Source organism: Battus philenor, unplaced genomic scaffold (genome assembly GCF_028537555.1).
Source record: "Battus philenor isolate CCGP_79_NKW_IND1 unplaced genomic scaffold, ilBatPhil1.0.hap1 SCAF_6, whole genome shotgun sequence".
NCBI classification, from domain to species: Eukaryota; Metazoa; Arthropoda; class Insecta; order Lepidoptera; family Papilionidae; genus Battus; species Battus philenor.
This window is the reverse complement of record NW_027181726.1, coordinates 12,108,255-12,132,014: the sequence shown is the minus strand read 5'-3', so window position 1 is coordinate 12,132,014 and position 23,760 is coordinate 12,108,255. Positions and strand designations below refer to the sequence as shown.

Sequence of the window (23,760 nt, the reverse complement as noted above, 5' to 3'; positions counted from 1 at the left end):
AAAAGTGGATCAAGATCGGCATATATAGTCACGGAGTAGCTGAAGCATTGAAAATTGACCACAAAACAGTTTGACGAAAAACGATTTTTCAAATAGGTCCAAACTGTTTTGTGGTCAATTTTTGAAAAAAAAGGACAAAGATCGACTTTATTTATTTACTATTCGTATATGTACACATTAGGATGTATTTAAATAGTTCCATGATAATAAACAAAAAAGTACAATGGGCAATCTTATCAAGGCAATCTCTAAAAGACAACCATAGTATTGAAAAGGTAGAAGTATGACAATAGTAGTTAACGTGTACAAAACATACATGTATACAAACATACATACATATGTATATACTTATAATAAATAATAATTAATAATAATCGATATTATAGTACACAAGAGCTGACTGAAAAATACGTAATGAACCATGTACGTATAGATGTAATGAAACTGAAACGTTTTTATAAAAATATTGATAACTGATGATTAAAATTGAATCACGTCATGAGTGGCCGAAATAGTTCGTGGTGAAGCTTTACAGACTGTAACAAATCCGAATTAATACAATGTGATCTAGTGTTTACTGTGGGACTGGAAAGATTTTTTTTATCTCGAAGCGGTGGTGTTGCGGGGTTATGTAAAGACATCAGTCCAGCGAGTAGTTTCGTCTTCTATCCCTTTACCTTCTACATTGTCGACATCTATATGCTTCTCCAGATTTTCTTAACTCGCTTACAGAATACAGATATATGGAGAATAATTGAAATTTATAATTCGTTAAAGGTAATGTAGAGAAAATTTGGAAAATAAAAAAATGTACATACTTTTCTTGGGTTATATTTGAGTAAATATATAAAGTCATTATTGCTAAATCTCACAGAAGCTTGATATGATAAGTAAGTCATTGACAGACATTTACTACGTTGCTTTTAGTATTACATTGCGTGTATTATATAACGAGGATACATGTGAAGTTTTTATATGCGCCTCCTCGTAACAGTTAAATCATGCGACTGCACAATATGCATAAGATACAGTACAGCAACGGTTATATCGTTTCCCAACCGTTGCGGAGTCTTGAGGAAAACTAACAAATGTGACGTCACGCTCGGCGAGCTACGGCAGATGAGTAGAATTTCTAATAATCGTTACAGAAGCCAGATCTTTTTTGCGTTACACAAATAGACCGGAACCCGACCTGTTGAAGCGCGTGGACGTCCGTGCTTATTGCCCCGTTTGTTGCGCTCAAATTCACGTACACATTGCCATGAAGAATGACAAACATTTTTATTTCAACTAATATAATTTTTTTTCAAAGCGATGAAGTAATTCTAAATTAATTAAGAACCGACTGTACCAATCGATCTGATCATACCTGGAGCTTCTTAAGAGAAATATTGGATAAACGCAGATGTTAAATAAAAGCTCAATCCGAGTTATTCTCGTCTTTTCAATCGATTATATTATTAACAGCCAAGAGCCTTAATTAAAGTTTAATTACGAAAAGTTTTTTTTAAGCGTAATCAAAATATCACTTAAACAAATGAAGCCGATACTCGGCTTTCTCTGCACACTTGAATCGGAACGGTAAACGCAACTGTCAACCCGAGCAGAAGTCCTTTCGGTGTCTCTTACGTCTAATCACTCTATGAAGTACTTGCCCAGGACTCCTAACAACATTCACCCAGTTCCAGTGAAATACTTTAAATACTGAGATTTCTACGTAGCATGCGTTGGATTGCATTGTAGGCAGAGGGGCCAGATGTTCATCTTCACCGATTCAACTCCTCTCCATACTTAACCAGATTTTAAATGATATTGTTAATGCTGCTTTAGAAGCTATTTGCAGACTGGAGTCGGTGTTCGCTTTTGACCGGCCTAAATACATAAGGTTATAAAAAAATCACTGTTATGCCTCTCGCTCTTACCTCATCGTTTACAAACTTTCAATTAATTTATTTCCAGTTATTTGAGTTACTAAATCGTATTATATGTTTACCTCAATTGTGTGGTCTTATGGTATATTAGTTTCCCAGGGAAAAATAATTCTGGTGAATAGGAATAAGTCCGGTCTAGAAGACGTCCCCACCATATTCCTGGAAATTCTATTATATATCTATTAGGTGTCAATTATAAGTGTCCAATCGGGAGACGCGTTCAGAATAGATTAAAGCGTATTTTTATCATTCAGCCTACTTTAACAGGATTGATGATACTTTTTTTGCGACTTTTTGAACAGTTCCGCTGAAACAGTAAATCCCGGTAAGAAAGTCCACAGTCAATTTCCATCGCTAAAAATTAATCATAATACGAAAGGGTGATTAATTTTAGATTTAAAAGCTTTAAAAGTGTGAATGTACAGCTCATTTGCTATTATTTATCACATTCCATGCCATGCGGGCGTATACGACCCCTGCTACATTTTCCGTTCAGGCGATTTGCAGCTCTCATCGAAAAACAAAGGATTCTTAAAAAATGCATTGTAGAGTCATTGTAGATTTGCAGTATTAAAAAATTGAAAAGCATGCTTCTTCAACAACTTTTTTTTTAATTTTTAAGTATGGGTCGTATGAACGGCCTGAACAGATAATATTCAAAAGTTACCGTGGCGCGGAACGTGTTAATATATGATAACCCTCCAAAGAAATGTTGACAAATGAGCTATATATTTATATGTTTAAGGATTTTTGCGCATATTACCAATCACTAATAATTAATTCTTTACGTGTACATATACGTGTGTATACATTACAATAATTAGTCTTCGTGAAATCGGAAGAGTCGGGAAGTTTCAAATAAAATTAAATCAAATTTCCTAATTATTTGCATCAATATTATCATTTCTCAATGACCGTGTGTCCTCTGCAGTGACTACTATCTGTAAGCTAAAAACTTTAATTCGACCTGACGCGTGCTGATTACAGTACGAGTTGTCGATCGCTTTCTTCATGAAAGCAAAACATTGTAAGATTAAATAGATTACACGTGATTAGTCTTGCTTAGTTGTTACATCCATAGTATGTTAAATAACGAAAGAAATAATTCAAAGTAAAATTACCTTATGAACAAAATCAATTTAGAAACTACATTTATCAATTACATTTAATGTAAGTTTTTAAAAATGTATTAGGGTTTGGCAAATCATGTTATTTACTCCGAATAAACAGGAAATTTTCAATGTCAAGCAAATGTTTACAGCTAATAGTTATTTGATTAGTTAATACATGTTACGTCATCGGTTCTTTAAAATTATAGTTTGTGGGTTGATTTAAATATTAATGTTAATCGAAAATCAAATTACGCAAAGGACGCTGCTGTGGTAGTGGCAATTATATATAATTAATACACAAAGAGAGACCTATGATCACAAGTCCCTAATCTTTTATCGCTGGACTTCCACTGCTAAATGCTAAATATGATCCTACACTTTTACTAATAACGAAAACAAAACACTTTTACAAAGTACAACGGCGAACTTAATACCTCAGGAATTCACATCCAGTCAAACATAAGGACAGTACAGAGAAAAGTGAGTGAAAAAAGTAAATATCATTAAAGTGGAAGTACTATAAAATAACGAAATAAGGTCAATAACCTTAAATATTTGACACAAATATTATTACAAAATATATTAATGTTTATACATAAAATGTTTAATACCTAAGAGATTCAGGGGTTACCTCGCGGAAGTCCATCCTTACTAAGAAAGGAACTAATATATAGCTACTTCCGCTACGACGAAAGTAGCGGAAGTAGCTATATATTAGTCCCTTTCTTAGTTAAAATGTATAATGTATAACATTTTTTTTAAACATGTATGAAATATAAGTTGTGCGAATTAATGCCTATGTTACAATATGAATCAAATCTTTGGTTCATGTCTTATCTATTTAGTATGAAACTGCGATTCAAAAGTGCATATAAATTCCTACTCAAATAAAGATATTTTGAATTCGATTAGAACAATAAGAGTATGATTACATAGAAACAATTTGATAAACTTATTGGGGAAATGAGTTTAGAAATATTGCCATGAATTGATGATAAAAAATAGTAATCTTAATTTTAATTAAAGAAGCAGACGTACTATTAGCTTGCGCTACAATATTAATGAATTTTTAACTAACTAATAAAACATTGAGTTAATTACAATAAAACGTCCCGCGTGAGAAATTCACTTAGCGTTTGATTCATTAAGATCTGGAGTACAAGTGCATTAATGAATAGAAAACAGACCGCAATCGTTCACTAAGAAAAATTACATTGTTGGAACGAGGTCGATATAATGAAAATAATTACTAAATGAAATTTTAAATATTCTTTAGATCTCAGTTTACTAGGTTTATGATTTGAATTAATTCTTTTGTAATCTAGGTGACACGTACTAATGTAAATAATATAATATATAATAGTTTTCGAACTATTAATATTATTTTTGACTATTTTCGACATCCTTAGTAAAGGTCACGGATGTGATATTCAGGGTCAAATATTCTTAGGAGATATTGAAACTTTGGGTTTTACGGACAAGTACTACAAAATCTCTCTACGAGCCATGGATATGGCTATTGGCAGATTGAAGTGGCAGCGTATAGACCACATAGCGCGCAGAACTGTTGCACGCTGGAACAAGCGTAACTTTACATGGGTCAAAAGCCACACAGGCGTCGTCGGTAACGAGGAAGCCGACTTGGCAGCAAAGAGTGCTGCCGCAATGCACTCTCCACCGGCTTATGTCTACTTCCCAATGAGTTTCGTGAAGAGCGCAATCCGTGCGGAACACAACCGCATTTGGCAGGCTAGATACGAGAGCTCGGCACAGGGTCGACATACCATAGGACTCCTTTCGAAACTCACCAACATAAACAAACTGCGAAAACTCATCAAGACATCCTTCCATCTGACACAACTACTAAGCGGGCACGGGTACTGCAAGCAGTACCTGCACCGTTTTAAAATAATCGATAATGAGACTTGCCCATGTGACGACTCCACAGTACAGACTTTTGATCACTTACTCAGACACTGCTCCCGATTCGCATCCAAAAGACATATCCACGTGACCTTATGTGAAAACCTTAATATATCTCCGTTCAGCTTACCGGACCTTCTCAAGAAAAAATCTACAGCAGAATCTTTTGATGAGTTGGCCCGGCACATTGTCCTAAATCTCAAGGCATTTAACGGTCTGTAGCGCTTGGGCAGCGACTTAAATAAAATAATGTAGCAACTAATATATAATTGTGTATTCCAAATTGTATTGTTAATATGTATAAATTTTAGCTGTATTTACCCATAAGTGAAAATTGTGTAAAAAAAAATTGTAAAAAAAAAAAAAAAATTGTAATAATAATATAAAACGCTGTCGTGCCTCGCAGCTGGGAGAAGAAAGATCCGTATCAAATAGCGGCAACCCTCTCCCAACTGTCTGCGTTTAGTTAAAGCGAAAGATAAATACTGTAAAAAAAAAAAACACCAGCGATACAAATTAGAATTAATAAAAAAAAAAAAAATATAGGACCTCAACGTCTTTAGACGGCGCTGGATGCAGCCTGGTTCCAACCGGTCCTATTGGAAATCTATTAGTAAGGTCTATGTTCAACCAATCATAAGGCCAAATTAATTAACATGATAAGAACATCTACAGTTTTGTTCTTCTATTCCGATATAAAATGTGAAAGTTTTATATCCGCGTGTACGGGTAACGCTGAAACAATGACTAAATTAGATATCGCTATCTAGAATCTGTTCTAATTCATTAACAATAGCTTATTTGATTTTCGCGTACTTTCATAAAGAAGATTGTGTACAGTTTGATTAAATTATTTATGTGTTACGTAATGAATTGATTATATTTATGTAATTTTTATTATGACTGGTGGTCACTGTTTGAGCTCTTTGAGTTTTGTGATTACTACCGAGTGATTCTTTCGTTTCCTCCACGAGTTTGTTAACATTTAAAGTCTACATAACATCACGAATGTGTCTATCCTTAGCTTTGTATGAGATTTAGCATACATATTTCCCACGCGTACAGAAATATACAGAAATAATTCATGGTTTATCAAAACTAATGTAGAAAAGTTGTTTGTTATTTGATCTGTTTTGGAATTGATTATGTATTACCATGCCTTTATCTTCTATATCATAGCACAGTAGTACGTCTCCGTTCTTCAGTTAGAAGAATAATAAATTAATGTTAGGTAGATCATACCTAACAACAACAACAACACATCAGTTTTAACTAGTGGAATTTCAAGGCTAAATACTTTTATTACGTCTTTACGTACAGTTGCATCGTTTTATAAAATTTTTATTAAGTAATAATTTTCTTTTAACAGATTGAAGACGACGCATATCAAGAGGACCTGGGATACACTCGCGGCACTATCGGCAAGTCTAGCACCGGTCGTGTGCGCTTGCCGCAAATAGACGAGAAGACTAAAGTACGCATCAGCAAAACTCTGCAAAAGAACTTACAGAAACAAAACCAACAGTACGGCGGCGCTACAAGCATTAGGAGGCAGGTGTCGGGAACGGCATCGTCTGTCGCGTTTACGCCTTTGCAGGTTAGTACACAAATTACTAACTTCGTAATTATAAAACGACTATTCCTCAATGCCATAATAATTTTAATAACGTTTTTTTTTTTCATTAACAAGTGATGGTAGACCTATATCTAGAAGTAGATGTCATTATACGGTAAAATGAAATCGGAGTGTAGTCGTCGTTTCGTGCCCAAAGTATGAGGGGATTTATCATAATTACAACTCTTAGCAGGCGATGTGGCGATTGCAGTGTGGTATTTTGGTACGGAGAAGACACTGCTGCCCATTCTCTGGAAACGTGTTTATGACCAGTGGCATTCCTATGTGATTCATGCACAAAGTGTCAATTGTATAAGATTGTATTGTCGTAAACGAACCAGCGACCTGCAATCGCTGGGCTACCACTGATCGTTAATATATTTTAAAGATATGTGAGACAATTACATGATTTATGAATACTATGTTTTGAAACATTATAAATCATTTCATTACGACAGAGATGTATCGCCACATACAAATAAGATACACGGTGAAAAGAATATGCTCTATATAATTACAACGCGTGTATAACAATCTAATTGCTTTCGCCTTGATTCTGGCTATGATATTGTCTTGTCTGCAAACGAAAAAAAAATATTTCGTGTTACATAAATGCGGGTTAAGTATGGCCGGTAACCGTGTCGATGTACTCGAGTTAACAAGTTCTATTGTCATCATAACGACGTAATACTTCCATTATCTCTCGACCGGCTCCGCCTAAAACGCCCGCAGATGTTTTCTGTATTAAACAATTCTATATCATGTTCATCGTACCAAACTTTTCTGTACGCTATCATATAACATGTGCGCGGACTTGTAACTTGAACAATAGGATACATTTCACCCGTTTGATCTAACATAGTAGATTTTAGAAAAGTTAAAAAAGAAGGTTTAATAATCATATAAATTTCTCGGGATTTCTTTATTAGATCGAATTAGGAATCAAGAGAGCCGTAGATGAACGAAAATGCCGACATTGCTCTGCGTATTGGCAAGTTAAAGTTCCAATGTCAGGCTTAAGAAGCAAGAAGAAGCCTTAAGATTATATAGTGGAGATCACAGAAACGCAAACCTCGCTTAGGAAGTCATCCAATGGATACACGATCAACTGTTCGTCTAAACAAGTATTATCTAATTACTAATATAAGTGCACATACTTTAACGATAAAATTGAAATGTGTACTTCGTGCACTTCTTTTATTATTTGTTATAGAAGAGAAGGAATAATTATAAACGATAATAAGTGCTGCAATTTGTCAAATATTGTTCAATGTGATAGTGCCCAATGTTAAAATAATACATTACGAAGAGATACGTAGACGAACGAAAGTAACTGCCTTCTCCCAGCTGATTGACAAGTTAAAGTGGCAGTAAGAAGGCCACATAGCGAGTCCCTGGGGTCTCATGGTTTTGGACTGACCCGCAAGCGCAGCAAACAACGTCTGCCCAGAAGGTGGATAGACGATCTTAAAGTTGTCGTAAGATACTGGATGTACATCTCCTCTAACTGGCCATGTTGAAATTTATGGAGGATACATGTGTCTAGTTGTCCTATCCTACGGCTGCAATGATGATAATGAAATTAAATAAGGTTGCATTCACACTTAATTACCTTAAAGAGATTTATTAATTTTGCCTGGGGTCACTAATCAACTTCATCTTACTAATACCGAAATAATTATCTAGGTTAACAGCGTTTTCAAGTTTTAAATTAATAAATAATACGTCATAACTTGTAATAAAAATGACATGAAATCTCATATCATATTAAAAAAATCATGTCATTTTTATTATAATTCCATGACCTTATTTGGAATATTAATTATTAACATTGAAAATGAGTTATGGGGCAAGATAAAAACTTGTATTAATAATTAAACTAACTAACAATTTTTTTGTTTTTCAACATATTCATATCAGCTGTATGACATCCACTGCTGGCCAAAGGCCTCTTCTTCTATAGATTCCGAATAAGACTGATTTGAAGCGGTTCGTATTCAGCGCCTCTTGACGATCTTAACAAAGTCGTCTGATCCATCTTGTTTTTTGTGGACGTCATTCGCTGCAGTTTCTGGTCTGTGGTCTCCACTTCAGAACCTTAAGGCTCCAGTGGAGATTTGTTCTGTACGCTATATATATAGCCTGCCCATTATCAATTTTGGCTTTAAAGGGATGAATTGAATATATATCTCATTTTCAGTCAATTAATACATGTTAAGCCATATACAAAAATAAATACTTTCAGAAATAAATAACGTAATGATAATTTAATAAAAAAAGTGTTTTCGAAATGAATTATGGTTTAGCCTGCCGCATACCAATAGAGAAAATAAATTAATGTAGTATATTTAAAAGTGATCACTTTATACAGCTTGTATTAAATACGTGTATAAAGGTTTAAAGCTTTTTGCTGTCAAATGTGGTAGACATTCCCTCTTTGAAGTATTATAACCTATAACTATTCGTCATAGATAATGAAAGTAGTAATGGCATCAATACATAATGCAAGTAATATTTATAACAGAAAATAACATAGGGAGGACAGAAGTAGTTATTAGTACGTTAGACTTCTAGTAAAGGTAATTGAGAATCCAGAGAAGGCATCATTATAGTATTATCACATGATCTAGGCTCTCGTGCAAGCCGCAACCGCTCGGTATTCTGCGAGCAGAACAATGGACTGTTTAAAAATCAATAGTGATGTTGTTTTTTCATGTTTTCATTCAATGTTATCGAAATGATATCATAATGTGGTAATTTAGTATTATTGGCCCGATTACGCTTTAAGACATATACTATATAATACGTAATATATACTCAAAAGTCAAAGACGTAAGCATTTTAATTAAATTAAAAAAATTATATTTATTTATTTAAAACTTTTCATGCAATTTATTTATAACGGCGAACTTTATGTTGAAGGCATTCTCTAGCAGTTAATCGGTAAGCCAGTGCAGATATAAATTAATTAACGTAGGTGAAACAAGTTAATATAAAAAAGAAATTTATAAAAAATCTAATTGAGAAGGAAAATAAACACTAAGTTAAAAAAATACACTTACTTTTACTTTACTTAATACGAATATATTAATGGATAAACTTACTATTATTATATATGAATAGACCATAATAAAAACAATTAACGCGATCATTCTGTCAGCCTGTCAACCAACAGCTTTCGAACGTTCGCTTTAAATGCGCAACGATTTCTGATCACTCTAATATCGAATGGAAGCACTATTGTAACGTGTAAAAGATTTATTGAGTTGAAGTGCAGTATGCAGTCCACATAGCGCGCAGAACAGACTGCCGCTTGGGGTTAGGTTCTGAACTGGAAGCCAAGGACCAGCAAACGTAGCGTTGGACGTAGATTCCACAAAGTGGACAGAACACGTTCTTGATAATTTAGCTGCGAGTCTCGCGTCGGCACGAGACGCGGAGTGTATGTTGAGGCCCCCATCTCGCGCCGACGCGAGATTCCTACCGACCAACTTTTATGAGACAATACAAGAAGACAATAAAACAAGAAAAGTCAAAACTGAAATGGTAAAGCTAGCTAAAATTTATTTATTTATCTTTTTATAGTATGTTGTTACGATGCTTTAACGGGAGCTTAGCTTGGAAAAAAGGTGGGTAAAATTATATTGTTTCATCTAGAAAGTTTTGTTCGAAATAAACGGTCAATTTTTCTAGACAGAAATTTTGATGGATATGCAAAGTTTTTGTAGTCGTCAAATTGCAACCATTTTGCGTCTGCCGCCAAGACGTGATGTCAATTTTAGATTATCGTCGGAAGTTGTCAACTGCGCACGTAACCATGTTTTAGTGGCGTAACTTCAACTGTGCATTTCCGTATGGAAGATTTCATAAGTATCGACTGGACGATGTTAGGTGGAATCTCCTGCAAATTAAACTGCATCTTTACTACGAAGTTAATCTGCTAATAAATGATTTTACGATGCACACTAACAAAATGATTTAACGTCTGTTGGTCGTTCTATACAAAATATCACAATTCGACACATCGGTAGCTTGCACATTTGCACATTTAAGACATTGCATGGAGCGTGAAATATGGAATGAAATTAATAATAGGCTTTTGTGTAATCTGTAGAAACCGACACGCGAAGAAAATAGAGAAGAACGAATACTTACACAAATATTATAATGAAACTGATGCTGTATGGGTTTTTTTTAAAGTGTATGCTGTTTTTATGCGTTAACAAAAAATATGAATCGTCTGCCAATGTGATGTTTGGCTTATTGTGAGCTTTTTACCTTGTGGTCGTCGTTGTTTCAGCCCCTAGACGCCTAATGCAAGGCATAGACTTCCCCATAGATATCTATGTGGGATTTATGTAAAAACTGCCACGCTTGGCAGGCTAGTTTGCGTTCGTAGAGTGGTATATATATACGCAAAGGACGCTGCTGCCCATTCTCTGCAAACTTATGGGCAGTGCAATCATATATAACGAATGCACAAAGTGTAAATTGTATAAGATCGTGCCCCGGGACTCGCGACCTAGGATTGCAAACCTTCTTGTAGTATTCCAGAATATACTACAAACTTAATCAAAGATGTCCAACCTGTAACATTACCGGGCAAATAACATTTCATCGTGGTACGCCGATAAATGTCCACTGCAAAGCATATGCCTCTTCCAATGAGGAGTATCCATCTACTTCCTGCGACCTTGGTTATGTTGTATTAAAATTCATTAAAAAAACATTGTTTTCGAACTTCTAAAAAAATTTACTTCAAAAAACATCAGTGATATAATTTATAACGATATTGAAATCTTAGTATCAGAAAGTTAAATGATCCGTGATAAATAAGTCGCCATCCGCCACGGTATGTTTCATCTTAACATGAACATGCAGTTTTTATTTAACGCTATGTCCGTTTATTAGTACCCTTCGCTGTACAAATTTTCATGATATAAAATCTAATATAACATCTACTGCGAACAATTGGACCGCTTGAAGCAGGCGATCGACCAGAAGCGTCCAGAATTGGCCAACAGGAAGTGTGTAGTGTTCTACCAGGACAACGCCAGACCACACACTTCGTTGATGACTCGTCAGAAGCTACGGAAGCTCGGATGGGAGGTTTTATCACATCCACCATATAGCCCGGACATAGCGCCAAGTGATTACCACCTGTTCCTGTCCATGGCGAACGCCCTTAGTGGTGTAAAGTTGAACTCAAAAGAGGTTTGTGAAAAGTGGCTGTCCGAGTTCTTCGCAAATAAGGAGGGGGGCTTCTACGAGGGAGGTATTATGAAGTTGCCGTCTAGATGGAAACAGATTATCGAACAAAACGGCGCATATTTGAACTAAATCCGATCACTGTAACACTTTTTATAAAGCATTGAATAAAGAGCAAAAAAGCGGAAGGGAGATATTTGACAACCTGTTACTTTCTCTCAAACTACATCTTTTTTTTTAATATTTCGAAAAAATTGTACGCATCAGAATTATTATTTAGTCAAGTCTTAAGTAAAAAAAGGACCAATATTTAGCCACTTCCGCACATGCAGTGGTAATCGTGCAACAAAGTGCACCGTCCGCCAGTCCGCTGATAAAAGCGCATGCGGCAAACAAATAAAAAATTTCGGGACTGGGGATTTACATTTTTTTTAATAATTTTTTCACATACCTTTTAATTGTTAAATACTTATTTAACACAGGTTATCACATTTTATCACAGATACGATTTTCAATTTATTTACATTACTTCTGTTCTATTTATATCTACGTATTTTGTTTGTGATTTGAATTATTTATGTTTCCACGAAATCCAGTTTAATAAGTGCTTTAAATCTAAATATTTATCATCACCATTTCAGTCTGTACTCGTCAAATGCAAGCCATAGGTCTCAGTCAAAGATCGCCACGCCAATATTTCGCCCCTTGCCTAAATAGTCGGTAACTAGGGGGTAAGCTATTAACTACTAAGTGTCTAACTTTAAACCGTAGTGACATTGTCAAAGATGTAAATTCCGACTTATTAACCAAGACAGAATCTTCGAAAAAGAATCTTAATCTGCCTCTTTAACAAAGAATATTTTCTGTTTAAAAAATATAAGCATCTGCTTAATTTTACTTTTGATTATTACCATTCTCTCATACAACTTCAATTTTATTATTTTTTTAAACTAGAATCTATTTAATGTATGTTCTTGAGAAATCAGGATGAAGCTAGCAAAAGTAATCAATCTAAAATGTAATTTAAGTAAAAATAAAAAGCGATCCGACACGAAAAGTGTAAAGTTTAAGACCAGATACATCTTTTTAATTTAATTGGATATGCGTGTTATGTCTTACTAGGATTATGTACAAGTTTATTCGTGAAGAACGATTTTGATTTTTTTTTACTTTATAATATGTGATTATTAACCAATTTATTTACTATATTTTCTTAAAATATGAACTAGTTGTATTGGTGGATTAGAAACCATATTTTCAAAAGATCAAAGACCTTTTGGTGTCGGAGGTCAATACTATTGGGGCTACGGTACAAGACAGTAGTGATAGTGCTTGTATTGTATTGCAATCTCTAATTGATTCTGAAAGGGTAAGACCTATTCGAGTTAAACATGCAATCGTGTTATGAATATTCGTACGCGGTTACGGTACGCTATTGTTATCTGAAAGTAGAAAACTACATCCGAATGCGCTATGAACCCTCATTAATTTTCATTCCACCTCCGTTTTATCATCATTATTTCAGCCACAGGGCGCCCACTTCTAAACATTAACCTTACAAATAGATTTCGAATAATAGGGATTAGTTGGAAGCAGATTATCTTCAAAGAAACTTAACGTCGTCTATTCGTGGTCTCAACTCCAGAAACTTAAGTCTCCAGTGACCGTCTCTTCTACGAGCTATGTGGCCAGGCGGATACTTTCGTTATTCTACAGAATATGCCAATAAATAATTATATATTTAAAAAAGTCATTTAAAACCGTACCGATTTAAATATTACTTGTTGGATACTTTTTGCTAATAATAATAATACAGTGACAGTAAATAATACACTCAATCTTCTTTATGGATACATAACACTAATGTTTAAAGTCGGTTTTGTTACTTTATTACACTGATACGAAGGTTAGCAGTTATAATTTAAAGTTACTATATAATATTGTAGTAGTCGTCGTTTCAGTCCATAGACGCCCACTGCATGGCATAGACCTCTCCCTGATGATACATAAGGGAGGATATACCATAATCATCACGCTTGGTGAACAAGTTCGCAATCATCTATCGTCGCGCGAATGTTTGTGACCAGTGTAATCCTGTGTAATTAACGCAGAAATTGGGATTATATAAGATTATATGGCGAAAATCGAACCCGATATCTACAATCGCAAGTCTTTGTCCTTATCGCTAGGCTACCAATGCGCTATTTCATATACTCGACTGAATTGAACTTTCAAACAAAAATATCGTGCTCCATGTAAGAATTTTTTTTTGTTTTAATTTATTTTGTGAACTGTATTGGTAAAGGCAAGTGTTTTTGCAGTATGTTTCTCATATTTTTTTTTTCATTGTATAATCAAAATTTTCCGAATTGGTCGAACCGTTATCTAGTCATCAACAACTCTTTGATTTATTTTTATTTAAACAGTTGAAAGTAATAAAAATTAAGTAAATAGACAGAGTATATTGGAGCATTTATAAGTAATAATGTCATCGAGAGTTCCGTTATGCGCTTTTATGCAAATGTACACGGCAGCTCTATTCTCCGGTCATTTACAAGTTGCACGAGCGGGCGGTGCTAGCGTATTGGTATTTCAGAAGATCTGGTTAGTACTTTCACCGTCTACATCTCGCCTTTGGTATTTGTGCTATGGGAATGGCAACGCCCTTCGCTTTAATGTTAAACATCGTTCACCATTCCGCAGATACGTCTCCGATAGTCACGTCGGGATTAGCTTGCAGCGTGTCGCAAACGGAATTTATAGCCAATTTTATTTGCTACATTAACTCATATCTATCTTAATGATCTAGTGAAAAGATATACTGCTTCATAGTTTTTGCTGAATAAGGAAGACTTAGATGAACTTTCGCTATTACATCCTGCAAATTTTAGTAACGAACAATACTGTCTATTGTTTATTAAGTTCAACGAAATTTATTCAAAACACATTGCAATTGCAAGATGATAAAAATAATTTAGATATTTATCGAAACGATAAATTGAAATTTTCCATAGTTTCCATTTTCCTAAGGTAATATATTCATTAACTAACAGTTAAATTAAAATTAATCGTTAAATTTTGTCTATGGTTTATTTTCGTTATTCAAAAACGATTGCACGTGGAAAAACCGGTTAACATTAAAATGCTGTACAAAACAAGTATAATTAATTATTAACACATTAAAAATAAATTAAATTTAAAGAGTAAAGTTTAAAGAAAAATACCAAAAAAATTGGTAATCGCAAAATAAATAATATCTAATAACTAATCCGAACATTCTTCATATATTTTAATAGAATGTTTTGACTATTGCACGCAAATCACAGTTGAAAGATTATTTAACACATCATAACAAATACCTGTCCAAAAATTAAAAAACTTGTTCGTTCAGTTAATATACGAGTGTATAAAAATATCAATGACAAATATACCGGCGATATTTTCTCATAGAGTAGGTTATGAACTTGTGTATCTTTTATACTTTTCAATTTACGATGTTTTAACCTTCAACCTTGAAATTTTTAAGGTTATCAATGAAAAAAAACTTATTAGTCATCGACAGAAAAAAAATCTTGTTTTTCAATATATATTACTTGACATTATCAACTAAATAATAATCTTAAGTTTATGATGTTTATTTCGTGTATATTTAATTATAGCATATTTGTATGCAAATTCGGATTAGGTATTATTATGGATGTATAATGCAATGTCAATCGATTAAACCAATATTCTGGCCTGTTGACATCCTGGAATTTCAATTCTCGTTTCGAGTGCAAGACTTAAAACATCCTCTCTCGGGTGCCTCTATCTTGAGGGTGGCGGTTCCCCAATACGGTGAAACAAAAAGGTAAATGTTTCGAGCCGAAGTGAGCAGATCTACGCCAAGAAAAAAGTGATATAAACTGTAATAGAGAAAAAGTTTTAGAAGATAACTGTTGTAATTATAAAGCGTGCACCATAATAAAGTTCATGTACGTTTTTAAATACCTTCTTGTTATGAAAGCTACAAGAGCTCAATGAGTTCTAGCAAGGCGGGACTACTCGTCACCCATCTAATGTTAGCATGGAGGTCCCACAAAAGTTTTCTAGAAAAGTCATATCGAAGAGATGTCACCCATATTGAGTGGCCACTACAAAGACCAGATTTGTCACTTTGTGATTTTTTTATAAGTGTACCTTACAAGCAGAGTTTTCAGTAACTCTCCGAAAATATCTAATAAATTGAACAAAAATATATTCGGAAAGAAATGGCGGCGGTTCCAGCATCTTAAACCTGCAGTCGTTTATGAAAACCTTTAGTGTCGTTTGGAAGAATGTGGAGTCGATGTAATTTTATATAAAATAATTACATACCTACATTTCTTTAATAAAAATGTATATTTGTCAAAGCACATGATTTTTTTGAAAATTAATCTTAAAGTGAACTTTATTATATCCCGCCCGATTTTATATATAACACTAACAGATACGAATAATGCTTGCATATGAATTTTATCACCATATTATCAAAAGTAGCAGTAAAATCAGTAAATGAATGCTCTCACACCATTAAACACCGAGGTACATAGCAACGGTACCAGAACCAACCGCGGCACGATTACGACCGCTTCGACAAGAGTGTTTGACTTAGAAGAAGATCATTTTTATAAATGAATCAAAAATGCCATAGTTAATAAGTTTACAGCGAGTTATTCCAATGTACATGTGAAGGTACAGGAAAATGCAACATAATGGTAAGATTCCACGTTACAAATTCCTGAATAACATCGCCTAATAACTACCATCAGACCAACGATTTAAATGTCCAGTTTCTTTAACTAAATATCAATTGTACGTTTAAACTGCCAGTTAACGGCTTTAACCATAGTGCAAACAATAATAATAAATCGCTTTGGTAGTTCATGGTTTCTTTTTGCAAACTTAATAAACCATGTACTGAGCCTGGGACGATTAAATTACTGAGAGAGTACTTAGCTTTAACGACTGCGGGAAACGAAGGATTATTATTACAATACACGGACTATTTAATCATGCCCTCAGTCCAGCGATGGCAATCGACGCTGTTATTGACAAGGGCTGCGTATCGAACATAGTTTTTTTTATTAATTCCGTACATCTTCACTGGTTTGTTTTTATGTTTCTTTATGGACATGCTATGAAGCTGCAATCCTGTATAATTAATGCCTTTGTGAATGTTGTGAATTATATAAGATTGTATCCCGGGAATTGAACCCGAGAACTACGATCGCAAGTCTTAGTCATCTACCGCTGGGCATCAAAATTCACATCCAAACCAAAGAGTGTATATAGTCTTTATATACATAAACTCAGGAAAAGCGGGTGTTTCTTTAGTTTTTTTACTATCCGATGTTTGTTTTGCAGAAATATTTACGTTTTCTTTTTTGTCAATTTCGTATGAGTTCCTTTTTATGTTTTGTTGCACAGTAAAACGTTAATAAATATCATAATAAATATTATCTCATCTAGCAGTTGACCTCAACTAATATTATATTTGTTTCCGTATTATTCGTATTAATCTTAAAATACGTGTAAATATATTTAAGATATAAAATACATAGTTAATATCTTCATTTAAATATATTAATACATGATTATTGGATGTTTTAATTTTATTCAAATCCAATCAACCTAAAAGGCTTAGTAGACGAGGTGATTGCTTACATGTAATTTTCTTTTCTTTTTCTTACTGACATTGTTTATTATTTCTGAAACCATTAATTTCCGAATAGTACATATATATTAATTAACAACAAATTAGCATAGAGACAGAGAACATTCACTCGTTGAAATTTTTTACATCTATAACAAAAATAGATATTTCATCATTATTTTCATTTCGCCCGTAAGATGTGCACTGCTGGACTTGTCTCCCACTTACATTTTGAATATGGAAGAGTTAGCCGCTTCCTTATTCAAAATCGTATTCCGACGAAGAAAAATATGAAGAATTTAAAAATAAAAAGCACTCTACTAATAGCGTAGATATTCATGTCTTAGTTCCCCTTTGTTGTTTATATATGAAGGATGTCTTGCATATAGCCACAATAGAATTCTTAACAAGTAAATTAGCAATTGTTCCGATATAACGGTGTGCAGACTAAGATCTGATATAAAGTCTCAAAGACCGAAAAGGCGTTGGCGATAATCTTTTGACCCTTGAATCGCGGCGAAGCGTAATGGCCGCATATTTCACTGTCCCGCGCCACTCACCAGCCCACATTCTGATCATGTCTATAATAGGTTCGACTCTGCTAAATGTTACGCTGTTTTGTAAATGTTTAGGTGCGGCTTCGTATCCAATTCTTATGATGACTAATATTAACCGTCTTGACAATTATTTAGCGTATATATACGTTAACTAGTTGCCCGCCGGGTTCGTGAACTTTATAAACACGCTCTGTAACCTCTTCCGTGTGCAATTTCGTAAAATCGTCAGATCTAATTACTTAAATTACATAGTTCTTAATAAACTCTTAAAAATCACTTTTAAAAATGTATGTCTTTTCTAAGGGTATCGGCTATGGTCATGTTGCGTATATATATATATATATATATATATATATATATATATATATATATATATATATATATACACATGTGTGTGTGTGTGTATACTATAAAAACTCCTTTAATTCATACTCAATAATAATGACTGTCGATCAACAAGAAAATAGAATAATTTATAACACTGCTTGATGTACGTATGTACATTTGATTTTCATTATTCAGTTATCGACTTTCGACTTAGAAAGTTAAATGATGCCGGAGGTTGAAGATCGCGGCTGGTAGAAAATAGCAACGAACTAATGATATACTGAGATAATAATTTCATTTACATTAATCGGGCTAAGAAATTATTTCGACCACCTACCCGCACGCCTAGTAACCCACTTGTTTGTACTGTTAAAATTGTAGTTTATTACTTATCAATAACGTGTGTGTAGTTTATTACTTAACATTAACACGTAGAATGATATAAAATTATCGACGTGTGACAGTTCAAACCAACGTCTCTTTAAGGGGGCCTTGGTCCTCTAAGGAATCTAGACTCTCTACGGAGAATCCTGTCAAATAGTATTAAAATAGCGAAGTAAAGCTCTTCTAGGAACCCACGACCTTTTCACCTCAAAAGAGGTTATGGGCTAAGCGCCCTCAGAGGGTAGGTCTATCTCCCTCGAACTGCTGCTCTGAATCTGTAAATGCAACTATTCCATATTGGCCATGCGGCTCTCCGGTGAGTCGCTCTGGACCATTTAAGCCGTGAAGGTTATCTGTGAGCCGCGTTAAAGGTATATCGGAAACTTTTCTCACTACATATTGCAGCTATCAAACAACTTATATAAAAGTAAGCCGCGTGGGATTGTTGCCCAACTGGACGGTGTGATTTTGAAATCTAGTATATATTATTATATTATATACTGTTTGATTTTGATTTTGGGTCTTATATCGCTAAAATTACACGGTATCTGCATTTTATATACTTAGGAATGTAAATAATAGTACACTAAGTACACCGATGGGTCGTAAAGCAAACAACGTTGATAAATATCGTCTGCATAAATATTAATTTGTATTATTATCTGCATAGGATCATCTAAAACAAAATAAATCACTTGTGGATGTTATAAGAATAATGCTACAAGAGCCCAATTCGACCGAAACTAAAATATGACGGTTTCAAACGCGCCCTGATACATTTTATAGTAAAAGCTCTTTATTCGCAGGGTATATGTTCCATAAATATGCCGCGAATAAAGAAACCGTGAATACGTAATAGCAATTTATGCAGAATTATACGCGGTTCGTTCCTGGGTGACAAAATAATGATAATAAAAAATATATATAAAAAATCGATTTAATTAAAGGTTTACAACATTTTAATTAATTATCTCAAGGTTCAAATAATGGTTGGGTACCGATTGGAATTGTTTTATCATTATGTATATAATTATTAGATCTGTTAATAGAGAATTTTTTAGCTTTTTTTATAGGAAATTGGTCGCATTTTCTATTCCGCGGATAGGAAAAACACAAAAGAAGGAAGCGCAAATAAGCTTTTACTGTATTACAATACAATATTATTAATATAGCAGTTAGATCAATTAATTCCTAAGTTCTATTGTCGCTTAGAAACCCTTCTCACTATAATAGGATGTTTTATAAGTTTTGGTTTCATGAAGTAAATAGTTGTCGTAAGATTGTTTTTAAATATTACGCCTGTTAATTGCCTTTCCATTAAACAGAAGAGTCAATATAATACTTATTTTCAATTTAACATCAGATTTTTTTTAATTTTTAATAGCATGTACCTGCCGCATCACGTAATTATCAATATAATTATATTATCTTCTATAAATATTATTTATAAATATAACTATTTAAAGGCAAGTTTATTATGCAATAGGTAGTATTTATTTACACTTTATTGTACGCCATAAATAGTAACTAAAACATAAAAGGAACAATTTATATGGATGGTGCAAGAGACGGTGTTATTGCTAGAGGCGATCTCTACCAGACAATCTTTGGATGAAGATGAGAGACATGACAAGACAGTTCAGGGAAGTAGGTAGTATGTACATAAGGAGGTATATGTTTGTATATGTACATGTATACAATTTGAGTGGAATTTTAAGAAGCCCGTATGGTTTTATTTCAAATCATTTTTTCCGCGGTTGACTTACAATTTTTACGCACATATATATATATATATATATATATATATATATATATATATATATATATATATATGCCTTCTATACTTAGTTATACAGAACATTTGGCATACTTTTACTGTAACCGTAAGGTTGATAAACAACAAAATGTTAGTGATTACGCCGGCATTGGCTCATGCGTACGGCGTCTAATCACGGTCGATGTAATAGCGCGGAATGACAAGGCCAGCGCCACAGATCTATCATAACGCAGGCGATACGATCTCGTTAGCCCGGTATGCACTTGACTGGGCGTCCGCCGTGTCGTCCACCCCGTGCTGCGTTGCATGCCAACTATGTGTACAATGTTACGCGATTTAAGTTCCTTCGTTATTATCTTTATTTTTGTACTATATACTCTCGACAACTTTGTACTGTCTCGTAGAGAAACTAAATGAATAATATTAATTTATTGTTACAGTGTCTTAATATTAAACAACGAATACATATAAGAAAAATGTGACTCTTTAGTAATAATGTGACTTTATTTTTCTTGAAATGCTTTATAGTACAAAATATATTGAACTTGTTTACATTACAACACATCTTTTTTGATTTTGAACACCGTCAAATGTTTAACTATATGGTAACATTGTTTTTAACACTGTCAACAGTGTTTTAATGATGGTTTTTTGTGAGAAAAGAATATTTTTGGTTAAAATTTTTTGGTTAAAATTTTTTCGTCTTATACTACCTTCATCGCAATTTTTTCGTTTTTTCTCTGCGTAAAAACATTTTTGTGCCTTAACGAAAATATGAAAATTGAAATTTCTTATTTTAGACAAAAATGTCTTTGATTTATATTTATATGTAGTCGCCAATTAAAATTAAATAATTAAAGATACATTCTATTATCATTAGTATTTTATTGCATTAATATGGCGAGCGAGCGTTTATTTCGTGGTCATTTCGCTCTTTAAAAAGCGATTCTACACAGACCAACATTCGATCATAATATACATTTGCACATTAAGACATCAGATACGCTTGATTAGGCCAGTAAAGTTCCTTGCTACTGCGTTACTTGAACTGAAACGTTATAAGGCGTATCGTCGATGTCGAGCCAATGATTGCTTTATGCGAAAGTATAACTTTGACATATTGAATTAAAACGTCCTCTCTTAAATATGTGGTAGCCCAGCGGTAGAGTGCTGAGATTACGATCGTATGTCGCGATTTCGATTCTCGGGATACAATCTTATATAATTCATACTTTGTGCATTAATTATATAGGATTGCCGCTGCTCATAAAGAAGTTTCTAGAGGATGGGCAGCTGCGGTCCATGTCTATCATTATACCACACAGCGATCGCCAACCCGCCAAAGTCAAGTTTTAGGGAGGCCAATGCCTTGCAGTGCTTTTCTAGTTTGTCTATGCGCTGAAACGACGACTACACACTCTGACCACATTTTATTGTACAATTATTGGACTATATATATTATCATCATTTCAGACGTCCACTTCTAGACATAGGTCTCTCCCATATATTACCAATAATGTCAGTTAGAAGCGGCCTACATCCAGACCTTAACCAAGGTCTGTCTACTTTGTGTGGCGTCCCACACTGCGCTTGTCGGTCAATGGTCTCCATTCCTAAAAGTTCTATTTTTAAAATGTTTGACAATGCTTTAAGATAATACCCAGAAAAGACTTGTATAAATTTGTTTGTAGTACATTAAGAGTTTTAAAAAATAATCAAACAATTCTTTTACAGGGTTTGGAAATCGTCAATCCGCAAGCAGCTGAGACACGAGTGAATGAAGCCAACGCGAAGTACTTCTCTAATACGTCAGGTTTCTTATCCGTGGGGAAGAATATACCATGAATTTTGTGTTAAGCAATTAAAATTCTATTGGAATAACAGAAAAATATTATTCAAATTGATACATAGCTCCGATGTTCCGCCCGTAAAAGGTCGTAGTATGCGGCTTACAATGCGAGCGTGTTAAAATCTTGCGGTACTCCAACAAAGGAGGGAATAGTGTAAACTCTCAAGCGGTTAAATGTTATGTGAACTTCCTTAATTAACAGATTATACTTCATTATACCAAATATGTATAAGCAGTTAATTATAATAATTATATATGGTCATTTTTAAGAATTGGAGTATCATACGATGTAATTTACTATGATTTGAATGTGTGTTTGCAAATAATTTGAATAAATATTTTTAATACACTTTAGTATTTAATTACCATTCTTTATATTTTAAAAGGTTTCCCGCATTGTCATACGTTATACATAAACAATATTTGACAATGGTATTCAATGTTCTGATATACTATCATCGTCATCGTAAAGATACAAACATAGCTGTATCCCAAGACACTTAAAGGAAATTAGTTTGATTTTACCAGAATTTCAACTCGTGTTTGCAAATATTTACCTCTTCTAATGAAAATGGTATGTATTAGTATTAATCCAAGTTGTGTGGTAAAGAAAAAACAACGAGTAAGAAAAGGACCGATATTTACCTACTTCCGCACATGCAATGGTAGTCGTGCAACAAAGTGCACCGCCCGCCAAACGCAAACGCCCGCAAATATTGGTCCTTTTCTTACCTAGGATGGACTTCCGCAAGGTAACGCCTGATTCCATTAAATAAAAAACAACGACACATGAAAGACCGCAGTACTTAATTAGAAAAGTAACAAATTATATATTGACTAGACTACAATGTGTTTACCATAAACATATTATTAAATATTTTCCTTTCACGTGTTCATTTTTACAACAACACACTGTGATGTGCAAAAAGACCTAGTAACAAGATTAAACGACGTACATACTATTAACATAGTATAGAATTAGGAAATAAACCCATTTTATTTTAGAAGGATCGGAAAATAATGTCGTTTCTGCGCATGCGCATGTCAATATTTGATTGTCATTTGGTAGCTCATTACGTATTTGGAGGACGCTGTATACTAGATGGCAAAAGATTGTTGATAACGAAGGTGAATATATTGTTGATTAGAAATAAAAACTCGTTAAAAATGTAGTCGTGTGAATTTAGCTTAAGAAGGTAGTATTACATTCCGGTCCCCCTAATATTTATTAATATTTAATTATTCACGGCTACAACAAAACATATTTTAGTAAATTTCATATATTATTGCAAGTATTTAAATATGTTTTAAAATAAATTCATAAAAAACATGGTTTTTAAGCTAGCTACTTGCTCTTACAATCCATTCTCGATATAAATTTTCACTTTGCCTCTCTTAATTTT

The 23,760-nt window shown here is 33.8% G+C and overlaps 1 protein-coding gene across 1 annotated transcript in view; it reads left to right on the top strand.

Annotated features, from left to right (window-relative positions):
- The window catches only part of Prp31 (pre-mRNA processing factor 31), a 28,832-nt gene extending 6,166 nt beyond the window's left edge, over positions 1-22,666 (top strand). The window contains exons 8-9 of the mRNA XM_068773591.1: positions 6,336-6,563; positions 22,243-22,666. Of these exons, the coding sequence (XP_068629692.1) occupies positions 6,336-6,563; positions 22,243-22,353 (339 nt within the window). The 3' untranslated portion in view covers positions 22,354-22,666. The remainder of the gene's footprint in view (positions 1-6,335; positions 6,564-22,242) is intronic.
- Positions 22,667-23,760: the final 1,094 nt, after the last annotated feature.